Genomic DNA, 14,026 nt, shown 5'->3' on the forward strand with positions numbered 1-14,026 from the left:
ATCAAACAGTGCATTCCCACTATAAAATAACCCAGCAAATTTCTGAGCCTTTAGCAACCTTACCAACTAACAGACCCAAATCTCAGGCTCATAAGGACAGTAAAATCTTCTTGAATCCAGTACCCAGGTCCAACAACACATATGGCCCAACACCAGGCCCAACGAATAACTTGCTTAGCCAAATGTATGCCAAACCTAACCATGCAGATGGTAGACCACTCGCAGGATTAATGTAAACAACTTTTCACACTTAACTCCTAAAGTTGTAACTAACAACAGTTCTAACCAAAGCACATAGACAAGATCACATGAAATACTGACAAGTCTACAAGGCAGGTTCATGCTTGTATTCTCAGAAACAAAGCTAAAGGGTCACTATTCCCAAAAGTTTCAAAAGTAAAATGATTCAGAATTAGCCTAAAAGACTTTAGCCACATGAAAGTCTAATAGAGTTAAATAGAGCATTTCATTCACACGAAAGTTTTAACATGAAGATCTAGTGAAAACAACACAGGTTCATGATCGAGAAATTACTTAACAAGATAAAGTTATCATGCTAAACATTAATCACAGTATAAGAGACAATATCAAACTTCAACAGTAGGAGAAGCAAGCATCAATTGTAATACTATTTGGCCATGTGTAGTGGAAAAAGGCCAGTTGTAAGATTTATTCCTAAGGAGGTCTTGACTGGTACTAAGGAATGCAGGATTAAGCAAGTCAGAAAACACACAATAGAATCACAAATGCATAATAACACGTCCTTATAAACAACAGGACGTGAAGAGTAACAAGTTAAACATGGACTAAATTAATTCTTGAGCATGAGTTTGGTTGACATAACAATCCAGGACATCGTAGGAAAGCGAACTCTAGATTGACAACAATCATCAGCATAACCTAGCAGGCTAAACATGTTTAGTAGGGCCAAAATTCTCAATAGGCAAAGACACATTAAGAACTAGATTGTCATATAAAGGCTGGATATTTTCCTTTCACCTATGAGTATATTTAAACAACACAGGATTGAACTAAGCATGGAACACACAATAAGGCTCACAATTGGCTGACATCACAGTTAAGAATTGGTCGCAGTAGAGCATCAGATACATTAAAACACATGAATTGGTCTATCATAAAGATGCAGATCACAGTAGGGGATAAACACAGGGAGAGTAGTATGTAATAAGCATTCAAACACATATTAGTGTAAACATGCTTAAGAGAGTCAAAAATCATTCATACTGAACACATGTACTAGACAAATGTCAAAGCTGGTAATTGTAGACAAGTTCAAATGCGAGAAAAGAGTTCAGAGTCACAAAATAGCTTTAGAGCCAATAAGGTTGCAAACATAGATGGCATAGGAACATATTCATTCACAAAAGTCTTAGTAGCATAAATATACTGAATATGAACATAAACGAAAGAGGATGAACTGCTAAGGTCAAAGAACTCACCAGCTATCAGTTGACAAACAAATAAATAGGTAGAATAGTCTCAGCGGTACTTCAAACGTCAATAGAAAGCAGCGGAACCTAAAATAATCTTAGTGCGTCAGAGTTCTCAAGGGTTTCAGATGAACCCCGGATAGTGCTCGCACTAAGAAAGGATCATCTAGTCGAATTTCGGTGGTCTTGGCTTTTAGCCGGCCAAGAGCCAAAGTTCAGAACAATATAGAATGAGAGAATAAGAGAGTAATAGTGGTAAATTTTAGTGACCAAGCCCCCTAAAGGGAATTAGGAGAGGGGTTTATATAGTAGCAAATTTAAATACACAAACAAAGAAAACAATCAATTAAACATAAAAAGGGAAAGAATAGCATGTAGAAACGATTAGAATCAATTTAAGAGGAATCAAGCAAGCCCTAGTTTGAAATAAAGAACAAAAAATAGTAAAAATCTCACTGAATCGGACCCATAAGGCCTGGTAGTGAGTGTATCAGGTCAGAAACATGAAGATAATACAGATTCGAAGTTGAACGAACACCAATGACTCAGTTTCCATAAATAATCGAGTACCAAATACTTGTAACGTTTAATAGATGATAAGCGTCTCCGTGTGTTCAAGAAAGGAAAGGAATCATGAAAGATTTTCATGTGATTATCGGATTGGGACTGGGATTTGAGTGGGGGTGGCTAGGGTTTGCATAAGAGAGGAGAAGGTTCAAGAGAGTATAAAGGCGGCTGGTAGTGTGGGAATGAGATTAGGGTTTGGGGTGAGCTTGGTTAATTAAAGAGAGGGATTGTTTATGGGCCGTTGATCATTTGAGATCAACGACCAAGATTAAAAGAGAGATGGGGCGGGTCATAAAACAGGTATTGATCAGGTATAAAAAGGGTCGTTTGGTTGGGCTGCTGAAGGCAAAATGAAGCGGGCCAAATATTTTTTGGGCCAATTTTTTGTCTGAAATTCATTTTAAAGCTTTGCCATAATTTAAATACACGAAAGTTTATCAAAAATAATTTATAAAAAGTAATTAATACATAAAAAATATTATTTATGTAGTAAAGTGTTTGAAAATAATAGCTTAATATTATAAAAATGTAAAAATACTATTTGGCACAAATAATGTAATTATGCATAGCATATAGGCTATTATTGTAAAATTATGTAAATAACTTAAAAATACAAATATACTTATATGAAAAAATAAAGTAAAATATTATGAAACATATATGTAGATGAAAATAATGAATTTTGATTATTGAGTCCTCATAAAATGATTTGAAGAGGTAATTAATACATATTTAAATAATCTAAATGCAAGAAAAAATTAATTTTAAAGCTTTAATAATTATGAAAAATTGTAAATAATTCTTATATGACCCCTGTAAATTGGTGATGATGCAGGAATGATATTTTAAAAACATATATGACTTTTATTAAAACATGAGGGTGAAATTGGGTATCAATATATTCAGTACAAAAATATCTTTTATCTTTAATATACACTAAGTATACTAGAACAAGAAGTCAGAGTAAAACCACTCCCATAATCAAGACAAATTATACTTTAATCTTGCGCTACAATCCTCAAGATATTTTGCCCAATAATATCTTCGATTGTGAACATAGTTTATTAATTATGAGAACCGACAATTTAATCTTTTGTGCATGAGCTAAGACTCCATACACTAAATTGTCTACTACATAACTAAAGGACACACATGTAACAGAGTACTTTATTGAATTGAATAAGTCAAATAAACAATTGTTCCATAAAGAATAAAATACAATACTATGTCCAAACCGCATGGTTAATAGTATATCCTAACAATCTCCCACTTAGACTCATAACCATGGGTCTACAACTCTAATACCCATTCCTTCTACATGCTTGTCAAAACTCTTCTGTGTCAAGCTCTTGGTAAACGGGTCTACCAAATTGTCCTCTGACGCAATCTTTAACACTCTTGCATCACCCCTCTGAATTATGTCCCGAATTAAATGATATTTACGCTCAATATGTTTACTCATTTTATGGCTTCTTGGTTCCTTCGAGTTTGCAACTACACCACTATGGTCACAATAAAGTACAATTGGTGCTTGAACCGAAGGAACTACATTAAGCTCTTTTAGAAAGTTCGTGAGCCAAACAACCTCTTTAGTTGCCTCAGATGCAGCCACATATTCGGCTTCCATGGTGGAATCAACAACACATGATTGCTTTATACTCCTCCAACTTATGGCTCCACCTCCTAAGGTAAAAACATATCTTGAGGTAGATTTTCTAGAATCTCTATCTGACTGGAAATCGGAATCAGTATAGCCAATGGGTACAAGATCACCTGAGTGATAAACCAACATATAATCCCTAGTCCTTTTCAGGTACTTGATTATATGTTTAACAACAGTCCAGTGTTCTCGTCCAGGATTAGACTGAAATCTTCTAACCATGCCAACAGAAAAGCAGATATCGGGTCTAGTACATAACATAACATACATGAGACTCCCTACAGCAAAAGCATAAGGGACCTCCTTCAAAGGGAGACAGAGAGATTCCATGCCTAAAAGGGAGAAAACCTTTCTTGGAATCTTACATGCTAAACCCGGTGACAATAGTATCAATATAAAGTGCTTGGGATAAGCCTAATATCCTTCGCTTGCGATCTCGCATAAGCATGATCCCAAGGATATGTGCCGTTTGTCCCAAGTCTTTCATATCAAAACGCGAGGACAACCATTCCTTTACTGAATTCAACATGCTCACATTATTTCCTATGAGCAAAATATCATCTACATACAAAACCAAAAATGTAACTTTATGTCCATCCCACTTCTTATAGACACAAGACTCGTTTTCACATTGATCAAAATCGAAGGTTTTAATCGATGTGTCAAAACAAGTATTCCATGCTCTAAAAGCTTGTTTCAATCCATAAATGGATTTTTTAATTTATACAACATGTGCTCATTGCTACTTTTTATGAAACCAACTGCTTGTTCCATATAGATGCACTCATCAAGACTTCCATTAAGAAAAGCCGTCTTGACATCCATTTGCCAAATCTCATAATCGTAATGAGCAGCAATGGATAAGAGAATCCTAATGGATTTAAGCATGGCTATTGGCGAAAACGTTTCCTCATAATTGATCCCCTTTTTTGAGTAAACTCTTTTGCAACAAGCCTAACTTTAAAAGTTTGCACTTTTCCATCCACTCCTCTCTTTTTCTTATAGATCCATATACAACCAATGGGTTTGACTCTAGTAGGTGGTTCTATAAGATCCCAGACTTGATTGGAGTACATGGACTCCATTTCAGATTTCATAGCAACAACCCATTTATCAGCATCTGTATCCTATAGTGCTTCGTCGTAATTAAGAGGTTCTGTATTAGGCTCTTTAGGGATTCTATCATAAGATTCTCCCAAGAGTGCAAATCGGAGAGGTTTTTTAATAATTCTCTCACTACGACTAGTCACTACAGGTATAGTTAGATTTTGCTGTTGAATCACAACATCATTTTCCAGAACTAAAGCCTCAATATTATTCTCCACACCTTGTGGTGCTGGGATATCATTAACTTCTTCCTGAAGTGTAGGTTGCACAACAATTTCAGTTTGCTCAACAATATGAGATTGCTCAACATTACTCCCACTTCTTTGGGGTAGTGAAATGACATGCACTTGCTCTTGTGCATTCTGCGGCTTATTGACATTTCTCCCACTACAATAATGCAGTGGTATGTCAATACTGGCTTCCGGAATACGTTCCAGAGATGAGTCATTAGTTATTCCATTACTTAGTTCCTGTAAAACTAGTTTACTTCTAGGAATATAGTTTATTAAATAGTCCTCTTCTAAAAATCTGGCATTTGCCGTAACAATTATCTTCTTTTCTTTGGGACAATAAAATAAACCTCCTTTAGTTCCTTTTGGATATCCAATAAAAATGCATACTTCTTTTCTCGATTCTAATTTATCCGCTTTTCTTTTCAGCACATTTGCTGGACAACCCCAAACCCGAATGTGTCATAAACTTTGATTGCGCACAGTCCACAATTCTGCTGGGGGTGAAGGTACTGACTTAGAAAGAACCAAATTTAAAATGTAATTTGCTGTTTCTAAGGCATATTCCCAAAAAGAAAAAAGGCAAATCAGAATAACTTAGCATTGATCTAGTCATTTCCAATAGGGTTCTATTTCTTCTTTCTGCCACACCATTTTGTTATGGTGTTCTTGGGGCAGATAACTGAGATGTAATTCCATAATATGATAACTATTTAATGAATTCCGCAGAAAGGTACTCACCACCACGATCAGTTCGCAATGTTTTGATATATTTATCATGTCGTTTCTCCGTTTCCGTCTTAAATTCTTTAAATTTCTCAAAGCATTCAGACTTATGGCGCAACAGATAAATGTATCCATATTTTGAGTAATCATGTGTGAAAGTCACAAAATACTCAAAACCACCTCTTGCTTGTATATTCATAGGGCCACACAAATCACAGTGAATTAATTCTAACTTATCGCTGGCTCTATTTCCTTTTGAGGAAAAATGTCTCTTGGTCATTTTACCTTCTAAACAGGATTCACATGTTGGCATTGCCTCCACTTTCAATGAATTCAAAGGTCCATCAGAGACCAATCTCAAAATCCTATTTAAATTTTATATGACCTAGACGTAAGTACCACAAATAAGTTTGGCTCAACTCAAAAATACGTTTTCTTTTATGTGGCAGATTAATGTTATTTAATTCTTTTGGTTATAGCACATGAGGAGATATATCAAGAATAAAAAGGTCGTGTACTCTAGCAGCAGTGTAGATAAAATATTTATTAAACTTAATAACAGCAGAGTTATTAGCAAAATAAACATTATGACCAGTATCCATTATTTTCGAAACCGAAATCAAATTCCTACTAATAGAAGGTACATAGAGAACATATTTCAAAACTAAAAATCTATCACTACTAAACGAAACTCTAATATCTCCTAATGCTAAAGCTGGTGCTGGCTCGCCAATGGCTTGAAAAACGAAAACTTCATTCTCACTTAGCCGCCGCGTTTCCTGAAACCCCTGCAAAGTAGTACAGATATGATTAGTGGCTCCTAAATCTACACACCAAAATATGGTAGAGACAACCGCTAAACAAGTTTCAACGACATTTAAATTCGAATTACCTTACTTATTCAACTTTGCCAGATAGGGAGGGCATTACTTTTTGTGATGCCCAGATTGCTTGCAATGATAGCACTTTCCTGTGCTTTTTCACACCACCCGCACCTCCAGGTACCAAAACCTTTTGAGCCTTCTTCTTTTTCTTACTGCCTTTCGATTTAGAAACCAAAGCTATCTCAACATTCAGTACCACCACTGGAGCTTGCTATTTGATAATAGATTTTGCCGCTTGCAGCTCATTCAACAATTTTGCCAGTGACAAATCTATTTTGTTCATATTATAGTTCAAGAAAAATTGTTGAAAACTGTCAGGCAGAGTCTGCAGGACCATCTCAACTTGAGATTCCTTATCAATCACAGCTCCAAGGACCTCCAGTTCATTAAGAAGACCCATCATCTTCAGAACATGGTCCTTGACCGATGATCCTTCAGCCATCTTGGTGTTCAAAAAGGCTTTCATGGCTGTCTGCTTAGCCGTACGATTTTGCTTACCGAACATCTCTTTGAGACTTTCGAGTATCTCATAAGCAGACCCCATAGACTGATGCCGATGTTGCAAAACATTCGCCATTAATCCTGTCATCCCTACCTATTCTTCTCCTCTGGGCAATAACGAGGGATCCATTGAGATCGATTCAAATAGAGGCAAGAATGGAACATCGTGCCATCTCATCAGCCTTGACCCATTTGTCATAGGCCTTAACCTGATCATCAGTAGCATCTTCATCAGGTTTTTCTGGGAACTCCTCAGTGATTACTAATTTGTAACCTTCAGCAGTTAGGACAATATCAAGGTTCCTTTTTCGGTAAACATAATTCGGTCCTTCTAACTTGTTTTGGTTCAAGATTGAGGTAAGTGAGTTGAATGAAGACATGGTTAATCTGAAAGATATTCACATTAAATAGATCATTAGTTATGTAAGTAGAACATTAAATTTAAAACAGCACATTACACATATAACCATGCTCATTGAACAGTTAGATTCGTTAGGGAAACTTAACTATTCATGCAAAATATATGAGTTATGTAAAAAGTATTTACCCCATAAATTAAAACAGGACCAACTCAGATGGAGAGTAAACTATTAATTTAAGATAGTTAAATATCGCTTTTAGTAAACTCTAGTTTCATTGAATCAACATGTAACTCAGTTGGAGAGTTAATACAAGTAATCAAATAACTAGAGGCAAAACTACAGTAATGATCTATGATGAACTTATCCAATGTGGAAGAAGACCTATGTCAACATATAAATTTATTATATTACTGTAAAATATGACTGGAAATAATGGGAATTGAACCCTACCATCACTGTTTTCTTAAAAAAAAATTATATTAAAAATAAATTCCAAAAATAGAAAAATGGCCAAAAACCCATCTAAATGACCCCGAATGCCCAAAAAATGACGTATGTCATGAGCAAAACCGATGAGTATTGCTTATTGGGTCATTTTCGATGAACCTACCAAATTTGAGGTCAATCGGAGTTTGACAGAATTTCAGAATTCCAAATTTATGACCTATTTGCAAATTCTATTTTTGTCGTTTTTAGGGTTTTGATTATTTTGACGCATTCATATCACATAATATACTTATGTATATTAATCCATGATTTCAGAACTCAAAATAATATTATTATTACAGAGTCATTTTTATATATATAAAAATTATTTTCAAACAAACATGGGAAAAACAACACTATTTTTACCCGTTCAAAACACCATTGTTCATACTTACGTATATTAATCCATAATTTTAGAACCAATAGTATTCAAAACAGTCACATTTTTATTAAAACAACACTGTTTAGACAAAAATGCAACAAAAATAGATTGTTATTAATATAACACCATTGTTTATGCATAGTAAATTAATCCATAATTTCAGAATTGAAATACTAATTAAAAAGGTCACGTTTTTGACATAGAATAACCATACAAAATAGCATTGTATTATGTATGTTAATCTACTGTTTTCATAGAATAATCATACCAAACATGTATCATTTAACAACACGTTTTAATATTACTCTATTCATGTTGCATTACATTATCTAGTTAGATGTAAGGCGGCGTCTGATACCAACTGTTAGAACATGCGCAGCGGAAGCAAGCATACAAACTAGGCATCACAAACATGTAAACTGGATAATGATATAATTACGAGATTAGAACCACTAACCTCTTGAAAACGATGCACAAATCCTCCTCAGAGCAAGAATCCAGGGCTGCAGTCTTCTACTATGGTCCTAGTAAGACCTTGGACGAAAATACTTTTGGGTGGGCAAGAACAATATAACTCTTAAAAGTAAGTTATTGGGTGAAAAACGTCTTCCTTATGTAGACTCGTTTTTCAGCCAAAAGAGAGCTCCAAAAACGTGTAGGATTCTGCTTGTGCAAGTTGAATCCTACTCTAACTCTCAAGGATGACTTTTCTCCCAAGTCACTTTTTACCCAAGTCAATCCAGATTTTTACTAGGTATAGTAGGGACCACATAAACAATAAGAGACTACCAATTATAGCATTAATTCGAAAATTTGCATGAATTAATTCTTACTATAATTAATTGCAGTTTATTTCACTAAAAACTGCAATTGAACTCCTCAATATGAATTTCAAAAATTCACTAACACTTATTTTAACTCCCCATGTTAAGATCACAAATACCAATTAATTAAATTAAATCAGTAATAATTTAATTTAATCAACTAATTAAATCCTTTATAATTCCGCTTAAACTATTTCATGTGACTGATACCAAATCCATCGGCCGGGTTTTCACATGAAAACTTATAAGCTTACATAAAGGGGTATCATCCAACTCAAAACCGAGTCATAGATTTTATCAACTAATTATTATTTCACAAATGATATTCGTTATTGTCCAATCTATTAGGCATACACTAACTCTGAATAGAGTTGTACCTTTTGATAAATCAAAATAATAAACAAATCACACTGATCATAATAATTATATCAAGATTAGGAGTATAAACTCATTTAATAAATTAGAGAAAATGTTTTATATATATTCAGTACAAAAAAATCTTTTCTCTACTTGGTCCGTTCAATATACACTAAGTATAGAAGTCGAAGTAAAACCACTCTCATAATCAAGACAAATTATACATTAATCTTGCGCTACAATCATCAAGATATTTTGCTCAATAATATCTTCGATTATGAACATAGTTTATTAATTATGAGAACCGATTATTTAATCTTCTGTGCATGAGCTAAGACTCCATACACTAAATTGTCTACTACATAATTAAAAGACACACATGTAACAAATGATCTATTTAAAATAGTACTTTATTGAATTGAATAAGTAAAATAAATAATTATTCCATAAAGAATAAAACACAATACTATGTCTAAACCGCACTGTTAATAGTATATCCTAATACTTTGGACTTCTGAAAATGTTAGTATATAGTTTCATTTCATCATTATTATCAAGTCTTAAAAAATTAGCATTTTTGGACCAAAACCAAAGAATCTCACTAGTCTATTCTCCCCAATAAAACCAGTCGTTGTTTTCTTTAGGATTTAGCATTTGAACAAAAAACACTGATTTTTGTTGGCATTTATTTTGGTGTTCCTTTGATCATTAATTCTCAATTATTCGCATTTGAAATTCGTTAGAGTTCATAAAATAATGCATTTACTTGCAGAACAATGTGTGCACATGCGTTGTATCGTTATTGATAGTGACATAAAATAGCATGATCACTAGAGTGTACCAAAGTCAGATTTAAGATTTAAATTTATAAAATTCGCAAAATGTGTGAGTGTAACAATATGATCCGAAAATTGAATCTCTTTCCTAGGAGTATTATACTTCGCAAATCAGGCAAAACCTACTGTCTTATTTTTTACTTTTTTTTTGTGGTTGAAAAAAAAAATCTTCTAGTGTAGACTGAAATACAAAATTACTTTAGGCTAGTATTTATTTTGAATCCCCTAATTATAGTGTAAAATTCACAAACCTAATGAGCAAGGGAGAAGCCAATGGTTTTTGATCATTTATGACGAGACTTTCATTGAAAGTTGAGATGGGGTAAGTGTAAAGAGTCAATTATTGCCCTACTTTTATTATTGAAGAATTAATCCAAATAATCGATCACTTAATCTCTTAAACTAAAAATGATATATATATATATATATATATATATATAAGTAATCATTGAATCTAGCCGGCTATTGGTATAACAATGTCTTTATTATTTTTTAGAAGAATAACCCTGATATACTCCTAAAAAAAGGATTCTCGCTCTACTGAATCGAAAGAACGAATCTTGCGTAACAAAGGTGTGACTCTAAAAATAAATAAATAAATAAACTAAAAGAGCGATCAGTGATATGAGTAAACGTTACAAATGATTAGCTTGGCTACTTATATTCCTATATATGAGAAGTGGTGTCTGATTAATATAATGTGATATCATTATTATTGGATTTAGTCTAATTTTGGAGGTCATTGTCATTTAGGTTCATGTAATGTTCTTGGATTATAATATAATATAATATAGAGATATGCCCTCCACCATAAATTAAAAATAAAAATAAAAATTAGAAGATTGAAATTCTCAACTACTATGATTTAGTAAATTGTATTTTCATTGCCAATTTTTTCATGGGGGGTGATTATCCTCAGAAAGGGATTTCTTGTATTTTATATGCACTTGCATTTTCCTTAATTTCATTGTGTTAATCAACAATGTTAAGAAATAATGTAATTTGCCACGATATGTCCACTAAAAATGCTTAATGTTAGTACATGTTATAGTAATTAGCTTATCGATGAAGAATTACCATTAAACAAAAGATTTGATAATATACAACAAAAACTCATAAAGGCAGTTCGATAGACTAAGATTTTACTGTACGTGAGGTCTGGGAAGGTTCGGACTATATTAAGTCTATTATACACATTTTTACTTTGTATTTTTGAAATGGACGGTTTCTTGCAACTTGAACATGTGACCTCCTAATTACACACAACGATAATATTTACCTTTGTGTTAACAATCCACTTCACATTATCACATATAATAAAAATCCTAGCTAGTTTAAAATCCAAAGTGTAATGATCCAATCGGTCATTTTAACTTTTAGAATACCGTTCCCTAAAATAAAACTTCGCGAATGTGCTTTTATTGATTTATGACTTGCGGGGATGGTTGGTTCGGAATTTGGAAGTGTTCGGGTTAAATCGGAACACTTGGTTCCTTAAGTTAGCCTTAAAAGGCCAAGTTTGACTTTGATCAATATTTTGAGCAAACAGACTCGGATCAGTATTTTGACAATCTTGGTAGGTCCGTATCGTGATTTGAGACTTGAGTGTATGCCCGGAATCAAATTCCAATGTCCCTAGCCCGAGATATGGAATTTTGATGAAACCATTAAAATATTTAAGTTCAAATAGTGACCGGATATCGAATTATATGCAAACAACCCCGGAATAGAATTTTGATGATTCCAGCAGCTCTGTATGGTGATTTTGGACTTAGGAGCGTGATCGAAATTTTATTTGGAAGTCCGTAATAAAATTAGGCTTGAAATGGCTAAAACAAGAATTTAAATTTGAAAGTTTGACCGGGGAGTTGACTTTTTGATATCGGGGTCGGATTCCGATTCCGGAAGTTGGAGTAGGTCCGAAATGTCAATTATGAATTATGTGCAAAATTTGAGGTCAATCGGACTTGATTTGATAGATTTCGGCATCGGATGTGGGAGTTAGAAGTTCAATAGTTTATTAGGCTTGAATCGATGCACAATTCATGGTTTCGATATTGTTTGATGCGATTTGAGGTCTCGAGCAAGTTCGTGTTGTGTTTTGGGATAGGTTGGTATAATTAGACGGGGTCCCGGGGACCTCGAATGTGTTTTGGGGTGGTTTCGGATCGAATTTGGATGAAAAGTTGCTGCTGGTTTATTGGTTCTGGTTTTGTTCTTCGCGAACGCGAAGGGAGTCCCGCGTCCACGAAGAAGGAAAATGGTGGCTGCTATCTTGTGCTTCGCGAACATGATCAGTGGGTCGCGAACGCGAAGAGGAGTTTTGAGGCCGCTGGGTTTTTGGCCTTCGCGAACGAGAGGTGTAGTTCGCGAACGCGGAGGGATTGATTGAGAAAACTACGCGAACGCAAAGGGTCAATCATGAACGCGTAGAAGAAAGAAGGAGACGAGCCTAAGGCTATTTGGCCTACGCGAACGCGATGGCTTGAACGCGAACGCGATGCCTTGCATGGACAGGCCTTCGCGAACGCAACACTGGTCACGCGAACGCGAAGGGGAAATACTGGGGCAGGAACATTTGGCCTTCGCGAACGCGAGGCATTTGTCGCGAACGCGAAGAAGAACGGTTCTGGGCATTGTTCTGTTAAAGACCGGGGTTGGACTCATTTTCATTCCATTTCTTCATTGCAGCCGATTTTGGGGACGATTTTTGAGCACCCTTTCCACCATCAACCATGAGGTAAGTGATTCCTACTAGTTGCGAGTTAAATACAAGGTCTATACATGGATTTAGACATGAAAATTTGTAAAAATTTGAAGTTTTGAAGAAAAACCTAGAAATTGGTATTTTTGATTTTTCACCACGAAAATGGTTATGAAATTGAATAGAAATGATATATTTGAGTTCTTGAGATTATGGGTAACGATTCCCTCTAAAATTTTTCGAAATCCGGGTACGTGGGCCCGGAGTGAATTTTAAGAATATTACCATTTTGGGTTGGGTAATTGAATTAATAACTTTATTTTGAATTATTGAACATGTATTAATTATTTTATATAACCTTTGGATAGTTTCGAATTTTTCGGCATCGAATTGAAGTTTTGACACGACATCGTGATCGAAACTGGGCTTTGAGACAAGGTAAGTCTCTTGTCTAATCTTGTGAGGGGAAAAATTACTCCATAGGGATTAAATTGAATAATTATTGATAATTGCGGGGCTACGTATGCACGAGGTAACGAGAGTCCGTACGTAGCTACTATTAATGCTAAAGTCCGAGTAGTTTAGGACTCAAAGCATGAATTACTTGTGTACAGTGTATTCTTTATTGAATTAATATTAATTGATATGTATGAATATATTGTGAATTGTTAGATAAAGATATTAAAGGATGGAAATCTCATATGCTTAATTTTCTGTTTAAATTAATTAATTGTTAAAAGAAATTGTTCTTCCTCCCGGATTTATCTCATAACAAATATACTTTCCTTCCGGAGGTACATAAGAAAATGTCCTCCTTTCTTGTGGAGCGGGCCGAACGCCTCAGCAGGATAGATGCATCTATGGATCGTGTCGCACGTCCCTCGGCAGTGTACACGACACTCTGGATCGGGCCGTACGTTCTCGGCAGAAATCGTGCTTAATAATAATA

General features: G+C 34.6%; 1 protein-coding gene across 1 annotated transcript; it reads right to left on the reverse strand.

Annotated features, from left to right (window-relative positions):
- Positions 1 to 4,805: 4,805 nt before the first annotated feature.
- On the reverse strand, positions 4,806 to 6,021 carry LOC138909171 (uncharacterized). The gene is made up of 2 exons (XM_070200355.1): positions 5,757 to 6,021; positions 4,806 to 5,452 (listed from the first exon to the last, which is right to left on the reverse strand). The coding sequence occupies exons 1-2, from the start codon at positions 6,019 to 6,021 to the stop codon at positions 4,806 to 4,808; spliced, it is 912 nt and encodes a 303-aa protein (XP_070056456.1).
- Positions 6,022 to 14,026: the final 8,005 nt, after the last annotated feature.

This window comes from Nicotiana tomentosiformis, chromosome 4, assembly GCF_000390325.3.
Source record: "Nicotiana tomentosiformis chromosome 4, ASM39032v3, whole genome shotgun sequence".
NCBI lineage: Eukaryota > Viridiplantae > Streptophyta > Magnoliopsida > Solanales > Solanaceae > Nicotiana > Nicotiana tomentosiformis.